This window comes from Clinocottus analis, unplaced genomic scaffold, assembly GCF_023055335.1.
Source record: "Clinocottus analis isolate CAN_PGR_092001 unplaced genomic scaffold, fCliAna1.0.p SCAF_11, whole genome shotgun sequence".
Taxonomy (NCBI): Eukaryota; Metazoa; Chordata; class Actinopteri; order Perciformes; family Cottidae; genus Clinocottus; species Clinocottus analis.
Window position 1 is genome coordinate 19,098,846 of NW_027175832.1, and position 26,322 is coordinate 19,125,167.

The 26,322-nt window shown below is 47.0% G+C and overlaps 1 protein-coding gene and 6 non-coding genes across 9 annotated transcripts in view; 3 read left to right on the plus strand and 4 right to left on the minus strand.

Moving 5' to 3' along the window:
• Positions 1–11,871, minus strand: part of LOC137805321 (contactin-associated protein-like 4) — a 48,163-nt gene extending 36,292 nt beyond the window's left edge. For all 3 annotated transcript variants that reach the window (XR_011080213.1, XM_068605193.1, XM_068605179.1), the window contains exons 1-6: positions 11,723–11,871; positions 8,693–8,840; positions 7,795–8,001; positions 2,740–2,906; positions 2,495–2,635; positions 724–1,018 (exon numbers count right to left, since the gene is read on the minus strand). Coding sequence is in view for 2 of the 3 variants with exons in the window: in XM_068605193.1 (XP_068461294.1) it covers positions 724–1,018; positions 2,495–2,635; positions 2,740–2,906; positions 7,795–8,001; positions 8,693–8,840; positions 11,723–11,779 (1,015 nt within the window). In the remaining variant the exon portion in view is untranslated. The remainder of the gene's footprint in view (positions 1–723; positions 1,019–2,494; positions 2,636–2,739; positions 2,907–7,794; positions 8,002–8,692; positions 8,841–11,722) is intronic.
• Positions 129–211, plus strand: trnal-uaa (transfer RNA leucine (anticodon UAA)). Its single transcript has one exon. It is a non-coding gene; the product is annotated as a tRNA-Leu (tRNA).
• Positions 384–466, plus strand: trnal-uaa (transfer RNA leucine (anticodon UAA)). The gene has a single exon. It is a non-coding gene; the product is annotated as a tRNA-Leu (tRNA).
• Positions 11,872–20,467: 8,596 nt separating the features above from the next.
• trnal-uaa (transfer RNA leucine (anticodon UAA)) lies at positions 20,468–20,550 on the plus strand. Its single transcript has one exon. It is a non-coding gene; the product is annotated as a tRNA-Leu (tRNA).
• Positions 20,551–23,300: 2,750 nt separating this feature from the next.
• Positions 23,301–23,383, minus strand: trnal-uaa (transfer RNA leucine (anticodon UAA)). Its single transcript has one exon. It is a non-coding gene; the product is annotated as a tRNA-Leu (tRNA).
• A 1,653-nt stretch (positions 23,384–25,036) lies between these two features.
• On the minus strand, positions 25,037–25,119 carry trnal-uaa (transfer RNA leucine (anticodon UAA)). Its single transcript has one exon. It is a non-coding gene; the product is annotated as a tRNA-Leu (tRNA).
• Positions 25,120–25,373: 254 nt separating this feature from the next.
• On the minus strand, positions 25,374–25,456 carry trnal-uaa (transfer RNA leucine (anticodon UAA)). The gene has a single exon. It is a non-coding gene; the product is annotated as a tRNA-Leu (tRNA).
• Positions 25,457–26,322: the final 866 nt, after the last annotated feature.

Below are 26,322 nucleotides of genomic sequence, written 5' to 3' on the forward strand. Positions count from 1 at the left end.
TTTTAAGGGAATTGTTTGAGATTTTGAAAAACATGAGATTGTTTTAAAGAAAGTATCAAACTCCACCACTGCTTCACGTGTTCGTTTAAAACGAGCAAATATATTTTGTAAAATTAAGCCAAAGTGTCACCAGGATGGCCGAGAGGTTAAGGCGTTGGACTTAAGATCCAATGGGCGTCCGCCCTCGTGGGTTCGAACCCCACTCCTGGTATAATGCTTCGAGATAAAGTAGATGAGTAGAGAACAATGCCACCTTTTTCTTTTGTTAACAATCTCGTTCCCGCAGTTTGTTTCTTTTGACCTTCTAGGGAGATTTAATCTATTCAACTGCTCTTATTGTATGTTTTTTTTTACAAATATAATGACTTAGATGTGATAAAAGAACCAGGATGGCCGAGAGGTTAAGGCGTTGGACTTAAGATCCAATGGGCGTACGCCCTCGTGGGTTCGAACCCCACTCCTGGTAACATACATAACACAAATATTAAAGGTATCTGATTGGAGTTAATGGTTAAAAATAACAAAACCAATGTTTCATTGGTCTTAAGTTCCCTCTCTCGGTTGGTGTATTTTTGTGGAGATGAAGCATCTACAACAGCCTGTCATGGAAGTCCCGGTGGCCATCTTGTCTCCCTCGCATACGAGTTGACACAGTCCACAAACCCGCTAACCCGCACCTGGAGGTGTGTGTGTGCGTGTGTGTGTGCGTGTGCGTGGGCGTACCTGCGCTGAGCTCCAGCAGCGTCCTGCCGGCTTTATGGATCTGCAGCCGGAGTCCGGCCTCGCTCAGGTACAGCCAGGCCACGCCCCCTTCCCGCGGCAGGTCGAAGGTGAGCAGAAGCCCCGCCTTGTTCCACGTCCTGAACTGGAACCCGACGGACACGCCCCCCTCCTCCTCCTCATCATCCTCCTCCTCCGAGGACGACGCCCTCGACCCCGGCAAACTGAGGAAGCTCCGGGGGCCCGGGAACGTCACGGCCACGGACACCGACTCAGCGCAGGAAAAGGTCACGTTGCCCTGAGAGAGAGAGAGAAAATGATTACGAGAGACATTAAACAAACATTAAACATGAATATTAATCAGCTCCTGCGGAGGGCGTGTGGTGACCTGGTGTCACGGCCATCTCATCAGCGAGTCCCCTTAAGAGGACGCGGGTATTACCATAATGATAACAGCAAAGGCTTAGCATGAGATTAGCAGAGCAAACGGAGCACAGCAAAGTCACCTCGCGGGGAGGTAAGAGAGATAAAGAATGAAAATATGAGAAGGAGAGCGTACAGTAAGCCCCCGCGCTCCCATATCTTGACATCTCTGTTGCGGCCCGTTGTTTTGAGTAGTGGTAATGACATCGGGTCCGTTTGCAAAGGCTGCGGCGGTTATATATTACAGTCCCGGCTCTCTCTGCTGGGAATATCAGCCTCCGCTATCTTTATAATGCTCCGGAAACACAGATGACATCTAAAAGCCCTTTGTGGAGCTGTTAAAGTGACGCACAATAACTCATGTTGGGAGTGTTGGGAGAACACAGAGTACAAAGTTAACTTCAAAATCTCCCAAAAAGCTTTCACCGAATCCTCCCTCCGCCACGCTCGGATGCTCTTGGTGTTAACGGCTCCCTCGCAGAGCCGTACGTAGCGCCGTTTAGTCTCTGTTTTAAATTGGGTCATAACTTTACGGCGACCACCTTAAGAGCCCACAGAGCCACCGATAAATTGCCTCTATTAGATCTTTAGCCATGCATGGGAAACTCTCTCAACCCTCTTTACCGAGAATTCATGTTTCTTTTGTTTTTTTTCGGGCCTTTAGCGTAATGGGAGAACATGTATTAATCCGTGTGGAAACGCTTCACAGCCTCTCCCCCGATGAGCTCGCTCCACTCGGGGAGAGCGTGGAGTCGTAATGGGCCGAGATGAAGAGGAATTAGCGGCAGGATAACCCGACCAATGTCTACATGTCCTTTGTCGCGGCTTCATTAACCCGTTCAGCAGCTGGTTTAGCGCGAAGATTTCACCACTAAGATTGAATCTGAGTCAGCGAGAAGGGGATCTAACGCAGAGGGAATGCATTCACACAAGAGAGACCAATGAAAGAAAGACCCAAAACCAACGACACGGCTTTTTCAAACAAAATAAAACATGGCCGACAACGCTAAAGATGAACATGCTTTGGCGTTGTGTACGCACTGTGGTGAACAGTTAGCAGTCAAAAAAGTGATTGATGCCGTGAGCAGACTGAACTGACTGCACGTAGTTAACCCGTTGAAAAACCCCAAATTCATTCCAATACTTGTGTTTTTTGTCTGTATTTGTGCAAAAAAAACACTTTTAAAAGATATTTTGATCATAACTATGAACATCCAGCATGATGTGAGTCAGATTCCCCAAAAAAGCCTCCTGGAGCGTCAATAAGACATATTTTTGGAAAGATTAGGACCTAAAGGGAGGATTTTCGCGCACGGTTTCCAAAAGCTAAAGTTCAGTGCGATGAACTCACCATTGTCGTGACTCGGGGATCTCTGCTTTTAGCCAACGCGATCAGGTTGAGGCCGTCGTGCAGCAGGTTTTCCAGGCAGCCGTGGAAGTTCCTCTTGGAGACGACTGGAGCGCCGCGGCTCTGCAGCGTCCCGACGCTCAGCTGCAGGGGCACGAAAAGACACGCGCAGAGCGTTAAATGCACTTTAAATGATCCAAATACAAGGTGCACACTGTGTGTGACGACATCCCGCGCCTCCTCTCCACCTGCCGGACGTCCCAGCGGCTGAACTCTCCTGGGATCTGGATCCTCTCCGTGTGGTCGTCCACCGTGAGGTTGAGCTGAGCGCCGCCACGCTCCAACGCCACGGCGTGCCAATGCTGGTCATCCAACAGGCTGCCGAGGGAGGAGAGACGCCGGGGAGACGAGGAACCTGGAGGAGGAGCAGGAGGAGGAGGACGAGGAGGGGCAGGAGGAGGAGGAGGAGGAGGGGCAGGAGGAGGAGGAAGACGTGAGGAAGAAGAGGAGGAGCAGGAGGACGAGGAGGAGGGTGACAAGAATGAGAAGGATGGTGATGAGGAGGAGGAGGAGGAAGTGGAGGAGGAAGAAGAGGAGGAGGAGGGGAGGGGGAGAAAGAGGAGGAGAAGGAGAAGGAGGAGGAACAGAAAGAGAAGGAGGAGATGGAGAAAGAGGAGAAGGAGGAGGAGGAGAGGAAGAGAAAGAGGAGGAGGATGGTGATGAGGATGAAGAGGAGGAAGAAGAAGAAGAAGAGGAGGAGGAAGAGGAGGAGGACAAGCAAGAGAAGGAGAAGGAGGAGGAGGAAGAAGAAGAGGAGTAGGAGGGGAGGGAGTGAAGGAGGAGGAGAAGGAGGAGGAGGATGAGGAAGAAGAAGACGAGGAGGAGGAGGAGAAGGAACAGGAGGAGGAGGATGAAGAGGAAGAAGAAGAGGAAGAGGAGGAGGAGGGAAGGGAGAGAAGGAGGAGGAGAAGGAGAAGGAGGAAGAGGAGGAGGAACAGGAGGATTAGGAAAAGGAGGAAGAGGAGGAGGAGAATGAGAAGGATGGTGAGGAGGAGGAGGAAGAGGAGAAAGAGGAGGAGAAGGAGGAGGTGAGAGTGAGTACATGAGGATAGTTTTTCATCCTCTCATCTGGTGCGACTGGAGGTGAACAGCAGGTCAATAAAATCCTCTTCGTGGTGATGAATATTGTGATGAACGTTGAATATTTAGACGTTCCCGGCGGAGCGAGGCGGCACATGGAGGTCGGCCTCCTCGTCTCCAGAGGGACGTCCAGACTTCAGCACGGTGCACGTCTGCAGCCGAGGAGCCGCTCACACGGGCGGCCATTAAACATGTAGCAGACCTTCTTCAGGGGAGAGACGACTCGACTTCAAAGAGAGGAGGAGAGTCAGTTTGAAGATGATGGACACATTTATTTTTGATCATGCAGCCCCCCATTATGAGAGAGAGGGTTTTATTTGTGTGCAGAAAAAAACAACTTCATCCAGAGAGAGAGAGAGAGTCATGATGCAGATCTCACGCTACGAGCTGTCGGCATATTTAATGTGATGAGTTACAGTCAGATCAATATGAGAGGAAGGATGAGCGAGATGTTGTTGGCGGTACGCAGGAGAGGGAGAGGACTTTATGATCAAGGGTTGCGTTGAATAGATGATTTGATTACTGGCTGAATGAAAAGAGGAAGCAGGAATCGATGCGAGAGGGCAAACAAAAAGAAAAGCATTGGTATTAATATGAAAAAGCCCCTTTTTTCCTTTTATTTCCGCCTTCGTTCCCCTTGTTTACCCTTTTCCTGCAGCATTAAATAGCATAAAGGATAAAAGATACTGTTTTTAAGAAGCAATAAGTGTATGTTCACAGACAGCTGTCAGTCGTGTTGTTCTTTTTTTTTTGGGCCATCAGGGAAAAGTCCTGTCCTCTGAGTCCTTGAGCAAGATGATCATATGAATTCTGATGCGGGTCGCCATGAAATCAATAGGTTACATCCTAATGGGAGCGAGCACGCGCACAATACATATTAACAAGCAGCGGGCCAGCGGAAAAACCCCATTGGTGCTTTTCTTGTGGTTTTGATCCCATTTTGTGTGCAAAGTTTGGACGAACTCGTCGCGTTACTTCCTTTCCTTTGCTGCTGAAGTAACAGCTTTAAAACAAAAAACTGCAAATGACTGCATATTGCTTTATTAATATCAAGAGGGAGGGTTGTGTTTGCCTTATTCTTTGCAGCGTCTGCTGAACGCTTTCTGTTTCCTCCCACAAAGTATCCCGTCTGCAGCTTCATTACAGCTGTTCACACAGACAGGAAGGCAACATGGCCGCTTATCAGCAGCTGCTGTCACTCTAATCAACCGCAAACAGCATTTTCACACTGCAAACACACTGCGGGGAAGCAAATATTTCCGATGGCACACGGACTCGCCGGCTTTGTGCACGCGTCGGATTCAAGCGGCGCCTCGCAGATAGCATCAAATTACTACAGTAGCAGAAGTAGCACTGGGCTGAGTTATGAGCCAACAAACACACGCCGGACCACGCTGACATGATGATGAACGCAAAGCGGAAGGGAGCGGTTCGGCGTCGCAGATATACATCGTATTAAAGCGTGTTTATTCAAGCCGTGCAACAGCCGGCAAAGGGACTGACGTTTACATGAGCTGTGTCAGAGCCGAAGGCGAAAGCAATAAACATCACAAAAAGTACCGCAGCTCACGACGCGACAACTCTTTAGATGCAACTGCTTTTAAGACATTAGCTTTTCCTGTATTCATGTTTATTTGAAAAGTTCAATATCCTCCTGTGAATCTGCAGCGTTTTCCTCCGAGTGCGAGATGAACTGTGAACAAATTCAACTTGACCATAAAAGGAAAAAAAAGGTAGAGAAAGTTATTCAGGCGTGACGTTTGTATCTGTTCGTGTTTCCTGGTGGAAACCAGGACAACGTCCGCTCCCGAGGAGCTCTGTTGCTCAGTGTTGCCTCATGAAAGCCAAATGCGCTGCCGGCCGGACGGCCAGGAGGCGAGAGAGGTAACGGAGCAGAGAGGAGCAGAGAGGAGCAGAGAGGAGCAGAGAGGAGTAAAGAGGAGTAAAGAGGAGCTGAGAGGAGCTGAGAGGAGCTGAGAGGAGCAGAGAGGAGCAGAGAGGAGTAAAGAGGAGCTGAGAGGAGAAAAGAGGAGCTGAGAGGAGCTGAGAGGAGCTGAGAGGAGTAAAGAGGAGCAGAGAGGAGTAAAGAGGAGCTGAGAGGAGCAGAGAGGAGCAGAGAGGAGCTGAGAGGAGTAAAGAGGAGCAGAGAGGAGCAGAGAGGAGCTGAGAGGAGCAGAGAGGAGCTGAGAGGAGCAGAGAGGAGCAGAGAGGAGTAAAGAGGAGCTGAGAGGAGAAAAGAGGAGCTGAGAGGAGTAAAGAGGAGCAGAGAGGAGTGCCGGGTCAATGCACACAGCCGATGACCTGAATCACACAACGTGGAACCTGAAAGCTTTTGTAGAGAGAAAGAAAAGCCGAGAGGAAGAGGAAGAGGAAGAGGAGACACAGTGATGACACTACGGAAGCTCATTACTGCCACAGAAAAGAAGAAGTCATTATTATGAGATAATGAAGTCATTATTATAAGATAATTAAGTCAAAATGAATAGATACAAAGTCATTATGAGATAAAAAGTCATAATTATCAGATAAAAAGGTTGAAATTATGACATAAAAAAGTAGAAATTACGAGATAAAAAGTCATAAAAAGTAAAAATGTTTAGATAAAAAAGTCAATATGAGATTAAAAAATGTCAAAATCATGACATAAAGAAGTTGAAATTATGAGATAAAATGTCAAAATTATGAGGTAGTTTTTATCTGATAGTGATGAGTTTTTATCTCATGATTTCGACTTCATTATCTCATAATTATGACTTTTTATTTTATTTTTATTTCATTTTTTGCGGCGGCAATGGGCTTCCATACCACGTGGATCCGACTCAGAAAGAAACGGGTCAAGAAAAGCTTGAGAGCAGCGAAGGAAAACCCGATGACATGAAGCACGAAGAGCTGAAGAAGCGTCTTCTGGTGATGCTGAACGCATGAAGGACCAGCTGAGGCATAAACACTCCTCCTGGTGTTCAGGCTGTTTGTCCGCTCTGCGTCGCAGCGACTCCTTTTCCATCAGCTGACGAGCCCGCTCACCTGTGTCTAACTTCCTCATCCGCGTGTTTCCGACTGTCTTCCTGGGTTTGACCTTTCACTGTTTGGTTTTTCTCATTCAGTGAAGCGAACCTTTTATCTCGGCCCGTCTGTCTGGGAGTCGCTGTTTCAAAAACGTTTTTTTTTATTTTTTTTTTAAGCCTCCTGGTTTCTGTGAGCCGACGATGTGGCTCTGCCGGCTGCTGATAGTCACACTTGCTGGTTTCTGCGTGCACACACTCAAGTGCTCGAGTACCAGCAGCCAGAGGTAACTGAACACCTGAGAGGACTGAATGTGCGTTTGTCTCGTTCCACGTGTCGTTAATGTGACAAAGGAGACGTCTTAATGCGTCGCCCCGCGGCGTTACACTCCGTCACGGAGTTCAAGAGAACTTGGAGACGAAGAGAGAGAAGGATGTGGGGATGAGAGAGCAGAGGAGAAAGACGAGGAAATGGTGGATGGGACATGAAATGGAAAGAATGGAGGGAGGAAGAGAGAGAGAGATGAAGTGCCGGAGGGATGGACGGAGAGTGTGAGGAAGTATTTAAGCGTTCAGATGGGATTCCTGATGAGAGGTGAACCATATGGTGATGATTCAGCATGGCGGCCTCTGGTTTAACCCCATTTAAACACACACACACACACACACACACACACACACACACACACACACACCCCTCTGGAAGCCATGCATCATGTCTCCAGCACATGCTGCAGTGAGCGGGTACCATCCATCACGTCTGCAACGAGACTGGAGACGCAGCGGCGGCCGAGATTTAAACCAATCAGGCGGCAGCGTGCGCGTCGTCCATCCCACCCGACCACCACCAGAAGTCTACTTACAGTCGTATCAGGGGCTTTATATTGTCCTCCACTTATTTTTATACAGATATTCTGAGCCAATACGGCCACAAAGGAACTCACACATTACATGTCAAGCAAAAAAAAGCTGGTAAAATTGTATTTTCGACTGGGTGTGTCAACAATATCAGCTCTTAAAGCCTCCCATGTATCCTGGTAAAGGTATTGGCTCATGCGCTCCTCTCCTTGCAGATGAATCTAGTATTTCTGCAGCTTTTTGAGGAGTGAATATCAGTAGGAATAGATGTCAGCGTCCAGACGCCAGCGCCTTGCGTTGTACCTCGCCTGAGCAGCAGCAGCAGCTTCCCTCGCTCCAGCTCCAGACTGAGGCCGAGTCCTCCCTCTCCCTCTGCGTGCAGCAGCATCCCAGAATTCCTCTGGGTTTTGAACTTCAGGGTCACGACCTCTCTGGACGCCCGGCGCGGCCCGGGGCTCAACCTGGACACCAGACCGCTGCCGCCGCCGTCCAGGCTCACGACATCGGAGGCTGGAAGACGGAAAAGAGATTGTCCGTACGTAACGATGTACTGGAAATGAGAAGTGAGGGATTCAAACGAACACCGTGAACGAATTCAAGGTCTTTAAACCAACAACACGCATATGTGATATTAATAGTTAATCGTTTGCTCTTGTTGGGGATTCATGCAAAGCCGCTGTGATGCTTTTGTGGCTCAGAGAGTTTAAACACCGCTTGTCAGAAAAGTAAATGACCGTAACTATCTTTGAGTATCCGTATACTGTAAAAGTCGCGTTACTTTCCTCGGCGCTGTAGAGACCTAGCGCTGCTGCTAGCTAGTGGTGACGACACCCACCGACGGTAGTAGCGGCTCGTAACCTGACTTTTACGTGCATAACTCTTTATTTTAAGACATTTTCTTAAGAATAGGTGCAGAAGACGCCTCTCATTATTTTATCCTATCAGACATTTGTGTAAAATTGTCATAATTAGTTAACTGATTTGTTTTGAAAGAAATGCAATGTTTGTTTTTCCGCTACACACTACCCGCTCATGGTTTGCGGTCACAAGATAACTGAAAAACCATTCAGAAACATATGAAGGTAATTTCTAGATGTCAGGGCTGGTTTCCACAGCTTCTTCCAGATTTCATCCCGCATCTGTCCATGATAATGAAAGCCCTGGAGAGTCCGCTCGGCCGGTAAAGAACAGAAAGCCTCACTGTAAGGACACCCGTAGGCCTCCAGCCGGAGTCCGATCCTCCCGCTGGGGTTCCAGTCCAGAGGGACGAGCCGGAGGAAGCGAGCGATCGCCGGCTGCTGCAGTTTGTACTGAACCACGCTGTCTGCATTGCTGTTGCCCGGAAGAGACTGAAACACACACAGAAAGTGTATTTATTCACCTATGCATTTGTTTGTTACACTTTGCAGAAGTACGTCCAGCATTAAAGTCAAGCTTTCCTTCCAAATGTTACCGCGTGTGCAGAAAATCAGCGTCAGAAATCCATGAAACTAAAGTGAAGACCGGGAGCGCTGCTCATCAACACCAACTGTTGGTGCCACTAATCCTCCAGTCGATGCCATTGAGCTGTGGCAGGAACACCAGGGCTGATGTAATTAAAAGGCACCGATCGCTGGACATTCAGAGGAATTTCTTTTCGTAAGATATCCAAAGTGTGAGGATACGTTGTCGATGCAGTTTGAAGATACTTTGTCATTTTCAAGCACTTTATTTCATATGATATTCTTCTGGATCCACAAAGAAAATACTCTCTCACTCTCTCTCTCTCTCTATATATATATATATATATAAAACAAAAATATAAAGAGTGATCTGCTTTGCGTCCTCATTACATCCCTCCCTTGAAGTCGACAGCAGGTTAACCGGCTCCCCCACCGCTGAATGAAAGCTCAGACACATAATTAACTTATTAATTCCTCCGAAAATCACAAGCGAGCGTCGAAGAAGAGCGTAACTCATAAAAGTCTCGTAATGTATCTTTTGATGCTTTTGATCCCCGGTATCAAAATGTTTGTTTTTCTTTCAGCTAAAAGGAGCCAATTAAATCCCCTCCTGGATGCACGAGCAAATATTAGCTTGGTGTGTGTGCGTGTCTGTGTCTGTGTGTGTGTGTGATTACACTTCTGTGTGCGTATGTGGTCGATTACACTCGTGGGAAGGAGGTCCATGCACATGGAGCCGAGGCACAGCTCCTCTGTTCACGCTGTTAATTAGCAGTGAGTCCACACAACAGGTGGGGTTTGGATGCCGCCTGTGAGTTCCTCAACGGAATAGAAAACGTTAATGAGCATCTCGCTCACGGTGGCCAACTGCTTCTTTATTTTAATTTCAAAATTATTTACACACACACACACAAAACACACCCTCCTCAAAGTGAAAAAGAGAACTTCCCGTCTGTTGGTCTTTGAAGCTGAAAGCGGATCAACTTCCTCCTCTGAAAGACTCTGTAAGCTCCGCTGACTCATGCACAGATGTTTTTTTGGGGGGGGGAAACACTTTGAAATGCGACTGGGACTGCGCCCAGTTCTCTGCAGAGTGTCAGATCAACATGTCTTTAAGCTGTGGGGGGTCGTCCTCCGCTCCCTCGACCCTGCATCCCATCAAAAGCTCCTCTCTGCACCACTGTAACTAACGTGGATTAATGCGTTCGCATGTTTCCATGTTTGTTTTTCTTCGGCGGCTCACGGGCACCGAGCAGGTCAACGATGCGTCACAGCTTCTTCTTCTTCTTCTTTTTTTTTTTCCACAAATGAAGAGTGCTTGGTGTTCCTGAGGCGTGTGCACTGAACCGCGTGCACCTTCACCACAGCGGGCCGAATGCGAGGCCGGCGGCGACGCTTGATGCGAAGGCAGAAAACGCAGAAGAAGAGTCCTGTGTGTGCACGCTGGGAGGTGGGAGGCCATGCCTCGCCGCCTCCGCAGTCCGTCTGACGGCTCCCTTCATTAATCAGCTCTGCAGAGACCAGCTGCCTTTCTGACATCACAGTTTACAGTACGGCCGTCCTCCATGCTGCTTTGCTGCACAACCCTGAACAATATTGTTTTTTTACCATCGCTGCAGTAGATTGTCATTCAGAAAGCATGCAGAAGGTTTTCACTGCTGCGAGCTACGTAGCCGCCGCCGCCGCCGCTGAGTCACTGAGTCTCTTCCACTTGAATTTGACACTAAATTGGCACAAAAAATGACAAAGTGAATTCACGGCAACTTTTCTGTTTTTTATTAATAGACCTTGTAGGAATTTTCTGCCAGGAAGTTGGCAAAGCGATGAGGCAGCGCATAAATAACTGTCGAGCTCGAAGCACAAATGTGACATGATGGGGAATATACTTTGCTTCCTGGCTGTGACTCAGATAAGAGTCTTGGAGTCTGAGAGTTTGTCTTATACAAACTCCAATGTCTGCACGCCAAGTATGAAGCCAGCAGCTAGCTAGCTTAGCTTAGCACAACAACTGGAAAAAAGGGTCAACTTTGTCCGGAGAGCATAACACCGGCTGATGATGCCACTTTGAGTTTTCCCTTCATGACTTTTTTGTCATTCTTAACAACAAAACAGTAAAACGGGTGAGATTGAACATCATTGATTTCAGGATCCGGCAGCGGCGCGTCATCCGGACGCTCGGCTGCCTCTCGGCGGCTTCACAGGTTTTTGGCAACGGTTGTGTGGAGTCAGCGCAGCTCTTTCATTGGTTCATCCATTATTAATGGAGTCAAAGGCGCCTGATGACTGTGATTATCTCCCCTGGATGGACTGATCCCTGCAGACCTGCACTGCTAAACACCACATCCTCTGTAAATATGACCGTGGTGGTGAAGGAAAATTAATTGTAATGAGCCGGAGCGGGGTTCATTTCTAAATGTAGTACCTGATGTACTGTCGTCACAGAACTGTTGTACTTCAGGCGGGACTGTTTCCAACCACGATACTCAACCACTATTTGGCTTTTTAAAGCATTTTGTCTTCTTTGAGTCACACAAAATACACAATTAAGTGTTTATTGTACTATATACGTCTACTTGCATCTGTAGATGTCTCCTATAGTCACAAAAAGTTTGCAATAAACTACTTCTTTTGCATATTTAAGCAGAAATAGGGCATATGTAACGTCCTGCTTCCTGTTGATGTGTTTATGTTTAATTGCTTACACACATACAGGAAGCAGGACTTTACACCAGATGTTTTTTCTGTAATTTCTTTCACTTTTCTGAGTGAATGAACCCGGATGGCCTCACCCCGATACTGTCCTCCTGCCTGCACTGCTTCCAGTTGTGCCCCGTGTCGCTGAACATCAGCAGGTACGACGTCAGCCAATCGGAGCTGCCGTAGCGGCCCTGCGTCGCGACGGCGGTGATCCTGGTGCGCTCGCCGAGGTCGACCTCCAGCCACTGATACCTGTCGGAGGTGAGAGGAGACCAACCTCCAGCTCCTGCAGGGGGGGAGGGAGGGAGATTAATATATTACATTTCATACTGCGGTATGTGTGCGTTGACCTTTCCTCCCTCACATTGTGTTGGTACATTATTGTGCTGTAATTCCAGACAGTGTTTTTATCCTGTTGTGTTGGATGATTGGTTTCATTTTTTGGGGAAAATTGTATATAAAATAATTGAAAGCACTCAGAATAGTTTTGTCTTACACAACGTTTCCAGAGTCCATTTGTCTTCACACATCAAAAGAAGACGTTCATCAGAATCAAAGCCTCCAAACTGGGTTCACACCACGTCTTCACATCTTGTCGGTTTTACATTTATCTTAAGAAAGGGAACTTTCTTACTTATTGTCCTCTCGCTTTCTCAGCACATTATGCATGACGTAATCACTCTACAATGAAGCACAGCATCCAAAAGCAAATGCTTTCATTATCGCAATATTGTAAGCGCAACATGTTTGAAATCACAGGGAACAGTAAAGGCGTCAAAATCTCTCAAAAATACATTTTAAATGAAATATTCTCCAGCTGCAGAGATCCTGGCCTCCATATCTGATTCCACAGACTCAAGAAAACATATTTGATTTAAACCCCCACAAATAGTCTCTTATAAGTCTCTTATATTACAAATCATACTGCAGTTACATTATCAGTCAAAATAATCACATTTTTGGTAATGAAATTACACAAAATTGGGATTAGTTCATGACAAACAAGTTAACTTAGTTTTGCATTTTTAAAAACAGACCAGCATCAATATGCGGTTGAGTTGTCGTGCATTGATCCGCTGCACAAAATGCAAAAGCATTAGCGTCTTTTTCCCACATATAGCATCGCTAAGAGGCTGTGGTGGGATCTATTGATTAGTTGTACAGTTCGCTTGCAGTTCTGCATCCTTTGCGTTATTGAATATCAACAATAGGAGCTTGTGAGGAGTATTGATTTGTTTTACAGCAGGTTTGCATCATGTCCCGTATTAAATAGCATCAATAAAGATCAGTGTAACATACCCACCAGTTGTATTTTAGGTGAATGTGTTGAAAGAACCGATCAGAAGCTTTGACGACAGAAGGACTGATTAGTATTTTACATGTGGAGGTTATTTTTTTTCCAATAAGTTTGCAGCGTTCCCTGTGAGCACTGCCTCGTTGCTCATTATGTAGAACGTCTTCTCCCCAAAACACGTTCAATAAAGGCGGCGGCGTTATTGATTAGCTCATAACAATGGTTGTGTGTGTTTGTGAGGACATATTTGAAAAGTGAGGACGTTTTGGGTCGGACAGACCTTCACGGGCTGGTGTGAGGGTTGAGACTCGGGAGTCTTTAGGTTCTGTGTGTGTGTGTGTGTGTGTGTGTGTGTGTGTGTGTGTGTGTGTGTTGGAAAGTGCTTTGTCAGGTCAGAGCGCTGCCTCAGAGCTCCCACACCAGATGGACGATTCTGAAGGGGAAGGCTGCTGACCAGCGTCCCACTGAGCACACACACACACACACACACACACACACACACACACACACACACACACACAGAAACAAACATTGGGAGTCAATGAGCTCTTGGAAAGCATTAAAAAGGACAAACAGACACACAGACAATGTAAATGCCACTCGTCCTCATGCTGCCGTGCTGTTGTCGGCTTGTTGTCGCAGCAGCAGCAGGAAGCTAACATTTCTGAAACAAAGCCGACCGACTGAGTTCATCCTCGGCCTCCAGGGGGCAGTACTGAGCTTCTACATTTTTTTGGAAGAGGAGCTGGATGGAGTCCTTCTGCCGCTCCAATCCTTCACAAAGGAATCGGCTGTAAGTTCAGCGTTCGGCCAAATAGCTGAAGCCCCAAAACAAGCGTTACTGCATAAACTTCACCTTCAAGCTCATCTTCCTCTTCCCTACAGTACGACACCTCCATCAGTGCTGATCCTGGACCAGTCTGCCTGTTCATCTCATGCTCAGTTTGACCCTTCTTATTCCCCCAAAGTGTTAAAACTCCCTCGAGCCGATCGCTCCCAACCTCAAAGATCACTCGATCATCCCGGCTGATTCACTTGAGTCCCGATCTGATTGGACGCCAACAGAAATAACAGACCGCCGCATGAATTGAGAATAAAGAATAAAGCCCTTCCTCCTTTTTCCACACAAGCACAGGATGTTATTCAAGGGCCCTGGCACCGAAACACTCGCAGACTTACATGGGCCTCCTCCAAGGTTTTTTTTTGTGTGTTTTTTTTGTGGACAAACTGGGCAAACGTCCACGACCAAGAGGAGTTGCTCAATCGTGGCGCGGCCGGGACAGAATTTGCATTCGTCCTCCCGAATCTGACATTGTGGACCCCGCGGGGAGCCTCCTGCCCGGCTCCCTGGCACCGCTCACGGTTCCCAGGACTCCGAGGTGTGTGTCGAGCTTGCAGGCGGCTCGCCTTTCAGCGCGTTACCGGCCGCACACTTTGAGTCGGTGCACAGATGTCTGCGCAGGGGACCAGGACAATCATGAGGGTGAATGGACTGCGGTTGAATGGCGCTTCTTCTTGTCTCATCCGACCACTGAAGGGGCTTGAACACCAGCGCTACTGCTCGTCATTCACACGCTGCAGGCGGGGGCTGTACCCAACGGAGCGAATCAGGGTTAAGTGTCTCGCCACAAGGACACATCGGGGATCGAACTGTCGATGCTCTCGTTGAAGGACGAACCTGCTCCGACACTGAGCCACAGTCGACATCGTCACCTGGACTTTTACAGAGTCTCAGCTTTCCCAGATTCCCACAAAACAAATCCCACGGCCCTGCAACGCCGCTGGTTCAAGTTAACTCCTGATGCCAGCGGAGACAAAATGCCAGAGATTCTGATAAAATACTGACAAATCAAAGGTTTTCCGGAGGCTTCAGGGTAAAATATTTACTCCACTGAAAATCTTAGGTACAGAAATCTAATCAGAGCGAAAGCTTCTGGTAAATCAATATTCTGTTCGGTATTTTCATTAAGGGTCAAATCCATCGTCGCTCTGTATTTCAGCGTTGAAGTAATACTAATTCCTACCAACCTTGAGGATGAAAAGTGAGGTTTAAAACACGCAGTCTCTGCATTCCCCTCACTGTGTGTGTGTGTGTGTGTGCGTGTGTGTGTGGTGGCGAGCGGGCCGAGGAGGACGAAAGCTGCACTGTGAGAAAATAAATCGTGGCGGCGGCTGGTTGGAGCCTGATCTTTAAAGAGCTGGAAGGCCAAAGCTAATAAGCACTTGACTAACAGACGTGTCCGGTGACAGGAGGAGAGAAAAGTGCAGACACTCTGACCTTTACTCGCGAAGATTAGACTGAGGGGGAAGGGAAACGGCTCAGAGAGCGGAGCGGCGTTACACAGATTCAATGCGTCCGCCCGGACGGATGTAATTGAAACGGAAGGGAAAGTGACGGCCGGCGGTCTGAACACTCTCCGACACGGCTCGCTGTAGATCAAACAGACCTCCTGGTTTTCCTTCAGTCCCTACGGCGTCCGTCAAGGAACCTGCCAGACTGTGAGAACCGCAAACTCGCCGGTGGAGAATCGTAATAGTTTATTTCGTCTAAGTTGGACTCGCACAAGAGATGTTTAATGTGTGCATTGCAATGCAAAGCAGGGATGTGATGATTAATGAGGGAAGTTGTGTTGAAGGCGGAGTCAGACGACCTTTTGAACACCACGGGGTCGTCTTTCCTTCTGCTCCTCTTGTTCCCAGAGTTCAAGTAGTCATCGAGCGGGCTCAGAGTTTTTACAACTCCAGACCCTTAACAACATCCCGCGGACTATTAACACACATTTTTGGAAAGATTAGGACCTCAAGAATTGTAATCTGCAACAAAAATCACTGCAAAACAAAGCTTTGACATATTGGGATGCTGACAGTCATCACTGACAGGTGTATAGCTCAGCTATTTTTGTACTTTTCTACTTTTTACGTTGGATAATTCTAATGTATTTCGAATGGTGGTCCTTGGATTCATTTTTAAACCATCAGTGGGCCTTTAAATGTCAGGAGGTTGATATCTGACATGCAGGCTTTACTTCAAAATGATCTCGACGAGGCCAATTCGGTTTCAACCTAACTCGCGGCGGGTTGACTGCTCTCTTCCCGTCGGACACTTCAGTAATCCACTTCCCCTGTCAGGGCTCTGATACCCGAAACCAACTCAATTTGTCTCGCTCTTGTCATGAGAGCGGTCCAGGTATAGCGCGTGTCACAGGTGAGCATTCTGCTCCGCCGCTGAAGGGAAACAGAGCTTGACGCTCGTCCGCTCCGGACACCGGCTTCGCCATGAAAGACCAGATGGATGGATAGAGTAAAAGAAAGGGCCGCCGAGTCATCAATAATGCACAGATATTCCACCTGACGGCTAAAGAGGACAGAGGGAAATGAAGAGTCAAGCGGAGGAAGAGGCCGACAGGCGGAGGAGCCGTCGCAAACACAGAGAAAGTGAACAGGAAGACGGGTTTTATGTCCCTGGAGCGAGAGCTGGTGAATTTGCATGAGAATACAGAGTCTGGATGGTAATTTCGGCAACCTGATGACCTGGCAGACGGACAGAGGACCGACTGGGAGGCTGGAAAACGTCGAATGTCTTCTGCAGGCGAACCCGTTTCCACCGGAGCTTCAAGTGTGGAACTTTACGATAAACTACAAGCTGGACATGCACATCAATCAGATGGCATTAGTTACGATAGAAAGAGGACGCGGCCATCGCGACGTCACTCATTGGTTTGAGGACGGCGGTTTTGAAGCCATCAATTCAGCATTTTGGCCGCCGCCATCTTGTTTTTTTTGCAACCAGTGAACAGAAGTGACTGACGAGTGACGTAGAGGAATGACCAGCATGCTCTGCTCTATGTTCAATTTCACTGTAAATGGGATCATAATGTGCTAAATTAACATCTTGCTGTAGTGAAGAAGACTTGAAACTAGAGATTGAGCCCAAAAAACTCATGTTTACAATGTTTAGCCAGGGAATAAATAAAAAGACACGCGAGTTGACACTAACAAAGTACATTTGTCTGACGCATCACGGCCTTCAACACAACGTGTGTTATTCTCCTGAACGTGTGCAACACAATACCGTAATTAGTCTTAATCAGCGATGCCGTTTGAGTCTGTTATCACCAGCTGCGCCAATCATTCACATCACACCTGTGAAGTACACTGTGCTGCTGCACACGTGAAGCTTCAGCACAAAGCAACACAAAAATGCAAAATAGCCACCTGCAACATTTTCTTTTCCCTGAGGCGTTTATTGTAAAAGATAAGAAAGGAAGGAGTGGATCCGGCCTCTGCTGTCAAGGTTGAAGAGGTGTAAAAATAAGTTGATAAACATAAATGTAAATATAGGCAAACTATTGATGTCTTTAATCATAAGCTCAGAAAATAGACCTCGCTCCACAAAAGAATCGCGTCGCTCTTTTTGCTGCATAATATTTGCGTCCTGTGTGAAAACGCTCGCAATAAATACTGTTTGATAAAACACAGTGACGTGCGCACAAATCCCCCAACACACAGACACACACACACACACACACACACACACACACAATGCATCGAAGAGGGAAACAGAAAGCGTGAACAGCATCCGTCACCGAGCGATGCGTCCCGACTGGTGGTCCAGAAACCTCCACCGTGAAGTAAATGATTCCATTTTAATCCCGCTGTTATGGTAGAACATATGGGATTATGTAAAGCCCCATGCACAGAGCACCTGCATGCATCTCGCAGGTGAAGGCACGGCACGGCTCCGGTAGTCTGCAAACGACCTGAAAAGCAAAAAGCTGCTCCTCGGAGCCGAAGCCGTGTCATGAGTGAGCAATAAGGGACGGGAGGCAGTACTGTATCGTCAATAATGTACAGGTCATGGCTGTTGTTAGGCCTGACGCGCACCGTTCATTACGGCTGCATAAACCACACCCCGTGACTCCCTCTCAACCAATCAGAATGCTTGATTAGATCCACCTGTATTTTAATGCCAATTACCAAATGCCATCTGGTAATTGGTACTAGATACAGCTCAGAAAGGAGGGGTATGCTGGGAGAAATGGAAAGACAAGAGATGAAAGGAAGAGAGCTAAGTAGTATAATAGAGTGCGGATCGACATATAGTTTAATAACCTCACTCCTACGTCTGACTTTCTTTCACATAGTATCACCATAAAACTCATATACAGACTGCCGTTGTTAGTGTTCAGCAGCAACAACGATGTTAAAATCTCGACCACGAAACAAACCGAGGACTGATCCGTGTCCTGCAGGCTCTGCTTCCCTTTTAGTTTCCCTGGATTTCCAGATTAAACCCGTCTCACCCTCCCAGCGGCGCCCGGCGCCTTGATGTGGGGGATGATGAAGCAAGCCGAGCTTCTTCCCCGCTGAACGCTCCGCCACAACAACCAGGATCTCTCCGCTTCCTCCCAGCCTCACATCGGCATCCGGCCCCCTGCTGGGGATCCGCGTTGGGGAGAGCAAACATTCGCTCATCCGTCTGGCACGATTCAAACGGCGTCTTTAGAGAATACAGTCTGGGTAACGCGGCTCTTTCTTGTTCCTGCTTTTATTCCGTCTTGTCTCTTAGAAATGATGCTGATTCTCGGCCTCCTCCTAAACGATTCACAAGCCAGTTGTTCTGCCAGAATCCAGAGAAATCTTTTCCCGAGGTTTTGTGATTTGTGTCCCCTGAGCGGAGGCAACATCATTTCCTGCACTGAGCTCCTTCTGCTGAAGGGCACGAGTTTAAATCACCCCATTTAGCTGCATTTATCTATTTAGTAGCAAGAGTTTATTGTATGTTCCACACACAAAACAACAGAAGACATCAATCGTTCAAATCAAAGCTAACAAACTGAACATTTCAGGGTGTCGGGTCATCACACATTCTCCATTCTCAGATTCATCATGTCGTCCTCACCGTCTCTCCTGTTGAGTTTGGCGAAGCCGGGCGCGTGACTGCTGGACAGCTGGGACGAGCTCCTGAAGGACGACGGCGGCAGATTGGACACCAGCGCGCCGTCACACACCTCTGTCGACCAATCACAAAGCAGAAGAGAAAGCGCACATGGTCAGGGTTCAAAAATACAATCTTTTACAGTCTGTGAGTCTCAAAGTTCAAGTAAACAGGAGAGAGAATGCAGCTTCAACACATGAAGCATAGACTTCTATACAACCAGAGGAGTCGCCCCCTGGTGGTCAGGAGAGAGAATGCAGCTTTAACACATGAAGCATAGACTTCTATACAACCAGAGGAGTCGCCCCCTGGTGGTCAGGAGAGAGAATGCAGCTTTAACACATGAAGCGTAGACTTCTATACAACCAGAGGAGTCGCCCCCTGGTGGTCAGGAGAGAGAATGCAGCTTTAACACATGAAGCATAGACTTCTATACAACCAGAGGAGTCGCCCCCTGGTGGTCAGGAGAGAGAATGCAGCTTTAACACATGAAGCGTAGACTTCTATACAACCAGAGAAGTCGCCCCCTGGTGGTCAGGAGAGAGAATGCAGCTTCAACACATGAAGCATAGCCTTTGGCTTCTTTACCGTGTGAGAGCAGCCAGCAGTGTAATGATGCAGATGAATGAACGAGTAGTGAGATGAACGGCGTCCTGACTGGAGGATCCTGATGGAGACGAATCGGCGCTGTCGGAAGAAACCTTCAGGTTTCACACTTTCATTGTTTTATGCATGAGTGGCTGCAATAAAAACGTCGTTAATTACATGTAGAGCAATACTTCTCTTTGTTAATGTGCTTCTCTCTGCGTTGTAACCCAGTAAACACACTGTGCATGATGGATTTATGGGTGTGTAGTTATGCAAAAAGGAGAAATTGCTCAAATTTGACTGGTTATCTTGAGGGTGTTGCAACTTTAACTTGATCCAATTAAAATAATAAAGATATTTTCAGCCTCTCCGGTGATGTTCACATCATCTCTTGATTCTTTTTAGGGGAAGATACATCTCATTGAAACAATCGAGGCAGAAATGTGTCGCAGCTGTGACTTCATAGTGGATCTTTTTGGAGAAGCAGCAAACCCAACAGGACGTGAACACAGCGGCGCTGCAGCCGGCGGTGCTTCTGGATCCAGAACCTTCTCTCAGATTCATGAGGCTCAATAAACATCCACAGCTTTTTTTTTTTTCCCGCCTCTCGAGCTCTGAACTGTCAGCTGAAGCCAAACTCTGGCTGCCTCCACCTGAAGCCTCTCTGGTAATGGATGTTGTTCTCCACCGCTGAGATAAGAGACAATTATGATGATTCACGCCGCGGTCCGATCCGAGCCCACGGCTCTGACGCCGAGGCTTTTAGCCTCCATTACTCCGTCGGCGTTAGCGCGCCGCGCTTCATCTCAACACGAGCGCTTCACCTGCCTCTCCGTGTCCACCGCGGCCGCATGCTTTACCTTTTAAAAAAGAGCAATAACTCTTTATGTTTAAAGCGACGCAGATTTCACAGCAGCGCTGCGTTATTCATCTTGAGTTCATGTTTAGTGAAGAACAAGAGTTTCACTGCTCTCTGAGTGTCGCGTCTTCAAAACTAATAATGAAGCTACAAACGTCACCAGGATGGCCGAGAGGTTAAGGCGTTGGACTTAAGATCCAATGGGCATTTGCCCTCGTGGGTTCGATCCCCACTCCTGGTACAGTGTGTATGTGAACTACTGATAGCTAATGGGTTAATCTCTGAGATTACTTGTCCAGTGGAGCTTCACCTGTGGTGGATGATACTTTAGATTCATCACATCTGTGGCGACTCCTACGTGTTGATAGTTATGTGGATGAATTACATTGCACTCAGAGCAAGAAAGGCATACTTATTGAATGCAAAAATCACTAATTGCTGTGTCATTCATGTGCCATTTGGTGAGAGCGGCTGTAATTATATGCCAGTATAGTTGTTAATGCTCTACTGACGTTAACACGCCTCACTTACAGCCTTCAGAGAGGATTCATATATGCATATGGAGAGCTTCAAGTCCATAAATATTCAGTCCAGCTGATTAAAAGACATCAGAAAGCCTCCAGCTTTGCCGCGGTGACACTGTGGCTCTGAGTGCTTTCTCTTTCATGGTGAAATTATCTGCTATTGACTGAGTCTGAAGTCCATTTAGGACCGTTTGTTGCAGCAGTTATCGTTACGAGTCCTGATGTGCAGTCACATCAGCGCCTGAGCCTCACCGTGGCTCTTCACAGTCGCTCTTTAAGGTTCATATCGTTAGCAACGGAGCGGCTTTGAGCTTAATACGTATTTAATTCAGCTGCTTTAAACGCGATCCGGCTCCTCGACCGCCGTCAGCGGGCCTCTGGCTCTGCGGCGGCGTGACGCTCCTCCTGATGCTCTTCATCCCTGCAGGCGCTCACAGCGGCGGCCGTGGGCGGGGGGGGGGGGGGCAGCGGGCGAAGCAGGTGAGTTACAGTAGTCTGAAGAGGTGGAACCAGAGGGACGGCTCTCCAACGCCGAGTGCTGTAATCTCTTGAGGAGATAATGTGTGTTGAGAGCCTCGCACTCGACACAGAGAGAGAGAGAGTTTCACAAAAACACCGGTGGTTTCTCTCGGCTGAGCTTTCGGCGTTTAAGAGCCGGCGTCCCCGACATCGTGACCAGCGAAGCGCCAACAGGGACGACTCAAACGGAGCTAAACGTTGAAGAGCTGCTGGACCGTGCGGCCGCTGAACCCGGACACTGACCCCGGCTGTGAGACGGAGATCTTCCCTGAATGTTAAACCTCTGCAGCTTCACACGAGGCACAAAGCGGGAAAAACACAACGCAGCTCCGTTCTGTTTCCGTCAGACTCAACGTCTAAACGAGGGAGGACTTCAGGGATTCACCCGACGTTTACACTGGAGACATCCAACAGTCATGGTGCGTTCACACCAAAAAAAACAAGACTTTATGTGGTTATTTCGCGGCTACGTTAGCCCCAAGTTAGCAGCGCATCGCCTCATTAGCTAACGTAAACTGACCCGGTCACGTTCCTGTCAAACTATTTTAATTTCCGCTATCAGCCATGGAAAATTAACAAATATTTTTGCGTTATACTTACGAATGTCGGAACATCAAACACCTTTTTTCGAGTTGAAATATTTCAACTCGGACGAAAAAAACGTGATTTTTTTTGCGACGCTTTTTCGCCTCATTCGCGCCGGCCCGCAAAAAATTAGCTTTTTCGCAAACCTTTCACGACTTTGCATTGACTTAACATGTAATCTACTGTATTTTGCAACTCTTTTGGTGTGAAGGGGTTCCACACTGAGCTGTTACAGCAGAAAGGACGTTTCTTCAACTCTAGAGAACGTATTATGAAAAATAATGCTTGTAAATTGAGAGCCGCTCGCTTCAAGATGAGACCACTTCAGACGCAATTACAGGAGGAAAATGACAAGCGGTCGACTCTGTGATCATGCTGTCTTCAATCTATGTGGCAGAAAATAACAGTGTTCACTGACCTAATGCTTTCTGTCTCAGGTGAAAAAATACAAGAGCAGGAAACCATTTGATTGACACCTGAGTGATGCGATATGCCTTTTGAATGTCTAATCGTTTGTTGCACCCGAGGAGAATGCAAAGGTCCATCCATCCATCCACCGAGTCACTTCCATCACTCGGCGGGTGGATAAACTGTGAATCTCGCGGCAGTAAAAAAGTCAGTCGGGAAAAAAAAAGTCTTTGTAGCGTCGAGGCCTCGGCGCCGTCGAGCTCGATTAATCACGACTGATGTGATAGGTGGACTCGCGGAGAGACAAGGAGGGAGGCCACAGCTCACTCACCCGCTCCGTCCGCTCCTTTAGTGCTCCGCCGAGTCCGCCACGCAGCCGGAGACCCTGAATACCGATGAGCTCCATCCATCACCGCCGCAAAAAACAGCGGCGGACAGAAGCTCCTGCGCTCCGGGGGCCCGGTGAGCCGCCTGCAGGACCCGAGTTCAGAGCCGCTCGGCGGGAGGCCGGACGACCCGTTCGGCCGCTCGGCGCTCGCAATCATCCTCAAGCGGAGGGAAAAACACCAATGTTCATTTCACTTTGCAGCTTCTACCTACCAGATTCTGCCAAGATGAAATGAAGGAATATGAAAATAGTGTAACTATTAATACTACTACTAATTGAACTATAAGTTGGAGCGGCCATGTTGGGTTTACACACACTGACAAAGATGTTGATGGTTGATGATGCTGAAGACATTTGGATGTCTTGGTGACACCTGAGTCCTTAGTGGGTATGACATGAGCATGCACTTCAACCACAACTTCTTCATGGCGACCATGTTGATGTTGCGCAACAACTGGGCCGATATCAACAGACACGGAGGGCTACGTTCTCTGCTCAAGTAGACATGAATCCACTTCATCTATTGCTTGTTTGCTGCTATAATAACAGTATATATCAATGGAAATCTACCAGGAGTGGGGTTTGAACCCACGAGGGCTCACGCCCATCGGATCTTAAGTCCAACGCCTTAACCTCTCGGCCATCCTGATTCACATCTGTACGTTTAACACATGAATCAGTGGGAAGTGAGGTGAGAAACGATTGAATACTTCTTAAAATGTAAATCTATTCCTTTTAAACAAATGCAGCAGGGGTTCAATCACTTTTTCTCCCAAAAAGACTAAAAAACTAACTGCTACGAAGCAAGAAGGAGCTCTTATAACAACACACACAGAGGAAAAGCCCAGAAGACTATGTATCGACAGCTTTATAGATATAATAGTATATTCAGATTGCTACCAGGAGCGGGATTTGAACCCATGAGGGCTCACACCCATTGGATCTTAAGTCAAACACCTTAACCTACCAGCCATCCTGGTTTACTTGAATTAAATTGATATTTGTTAAGAAAAATTAACATTAAATTACTATATCTACAGCGTTATAGCGATATATTGGTGTCGATAAAACTCTTGTTCTCAGGCTCCTTGTAACGATATTACAATAAAACAATGAAAATGTACAAAAAAATGTAAAAGACAGATGTTTAAACACAGGAATAAACGATATGTCTGAAATGTAATACTGTGGTGGACTGGTGTCTAATGAACAGGACAAAATGAATCCACTGTCCTCAAATGACGATCAACAGCAATGATTGACACACAGAGATTGTGGCTACGAGACTCAACATAATGAGGAAAAACAAAAATAATGACCTCATTAAAACATCCGCGACATCAGCTGTAAAGACAACCCAAAATACCAGTTTGAATGTTGTTTGTGTTTGCATTCATTTAATGCACAACTACACGCGTTGGATTCATATTGCGGCCGCGATAGATTGAACAAGCTGATTAAAGCTGCTGAATTATTCAACGGTGGCCGGTATCAGTTCTGGAGCTGCCTGTGGCCCGACTTAATTGATTAATTGAAATGCAGAGCGGCGCGCGGCGCGCTAACTAATACCCCGAAGGTAAGGACATGGCAGGAGCTCTCCTCTCCTCGTTTAATTAGCTTTTGCTTTGACACATAATTAATAGCACGGGATGAGAGAATGTGATCAGGCTTCACACCGGCATATGGCACCTCGCATCTCCAGCCACGCCGCCGAGGCAAAGCCCTGCGCTCATTCCACGCATGTGAGCTCACACTATTCAACTCATTTTAGGACGATATCGACATGAATCATGTCATCCTACGTGTAGACCCTTTACACATTAATAGAAAGGAAAGAAAAAACCGTTGATCACATTTGAAAAGGTCTTCTTTCAGCGCAATTAAAGGAGTAGAAATGGCAGTTTAGGAAACGCAGCTGAGGTTCAAACAAACGTAATTGCATAAGAGGATTTAGCCGTGAAGGAATTGAAGAGGAGGTTTGATCGCAAGAGTCAGAAATGAAGAATGAGCAGTGTCTCGAGCTGAATGCTGAAGGAAACATATGATCCACTAAGACACAAAGACGCACATGAAAAGGCTCCAAAACAAACACAGAGACACTAATACAGGATTATAACGATGACACGTTGCATGTATCTGACCAGACCCTGAGAAGTTTTTGCATTCAGGGGGGGGATGGGTTAAAAAACACAGGAATGTTGTTTAATCTGAGTACTTTTGTTACAGGTGGAAGATCCAAGATGGGGAGCATTAGATTATATGCTCAAGTAGATGCTCAACTACTCACTATACCAGAGGTATTCTACCAGGAGTGGGGTTCGAACCCACGAGGGCAAACGCCCATTGGATCTTAAGTCCAACGCCTTAACCTCTCGGCCATCCTGGTGACGAGTTCAAATATATTTTACGTAAAATCTGTGAATAGTTCAATAAGTGAAGCAGTAAGAAGATAGGCCACTTTTGTTTTCTTTCTGGAAAACAGATTTGTATTTCTCAAAATTTCGAAACTATTTTCATCAAGACGTAAAAAGTCATTATATTTGTAAAAATAAAACGTAGGAAAAGAGCAGTTAAATAGAGTAAGTCTCCTTAGAAGATTAAAAGAAACAAATGACAGGATTGTTGCATCACAAGCATTTATACCAGGAGTGGGGATTGAACCCACGAGGGCTCTCGCCCATTGGATCTTAAGTCCAACGCCTTAACCTCTCGGCCATCCTGGTGACAAGAAGAGGACAGAAAGTCATGTCTTCACCTGATTTCATCAACATTTCTGTTCTTCATCTCTTTGACTTTACGTCCTGCTGAACGTTGCTGAGGTGCAGTAAGGAAGTCGCTCTGCAGTAGAAACCAAAGAGACGCGACGCGGTGGCTTTAAAAGCTTCTCTGCTCGTTGTCAAAAGTCTGTCAGATGGTTCATGAATGCACAATAATGCTTCTATGTACAGTGAGCAGCCCACACACACAAAAAGCAGTCCATTGCCTTTAAAAAAGACGGAGCGATCCTCCTCCTCCTCCTCCTCCTCCTCCTCGTCACACCGAGCAGCGACGTGGGCGACTGCCAGGAGACAGCCATCAAGCAAATGACGTGATCAAAAACAGCAACGAGGAACATTTGAAATCTCTTCATCTTTAAACTGCCAGATTTAACTCAGACGAGAGAGTTGAAAGAAGCTGTTTTTACGCTGCCGGAGCTCCAAACACTCACTGTCAATCATAACAACACAATTATGCAGATTTAGAGGGAAGGCTGCAGGCTACATCACTCGTACTAATGACTCCAGAGGGAGGTATCGTAAAATATCTACTAATCTACCAGCTGCACTAAGTAAGAGTTTTGAATATATTTGCGTCCTAATTAAAAACATCAACACATGCGAAAAAAAACACAAAAAAAGCACATTTTCTTCTCTCATTCAGGCAAAAAAAAGCACAGAAATATTCCCATCACCCAGGCGCCTTAGCTAAATTAATTTATTTCAACAAGTGAGACGTTAAATCAAACGGGACATTCGGTACTCATAAAATTAAGGGCTGAAAAAAAAATCCTAATCAGCAGTTGAAGGAGTTATAATGCAGAAGATGTAGA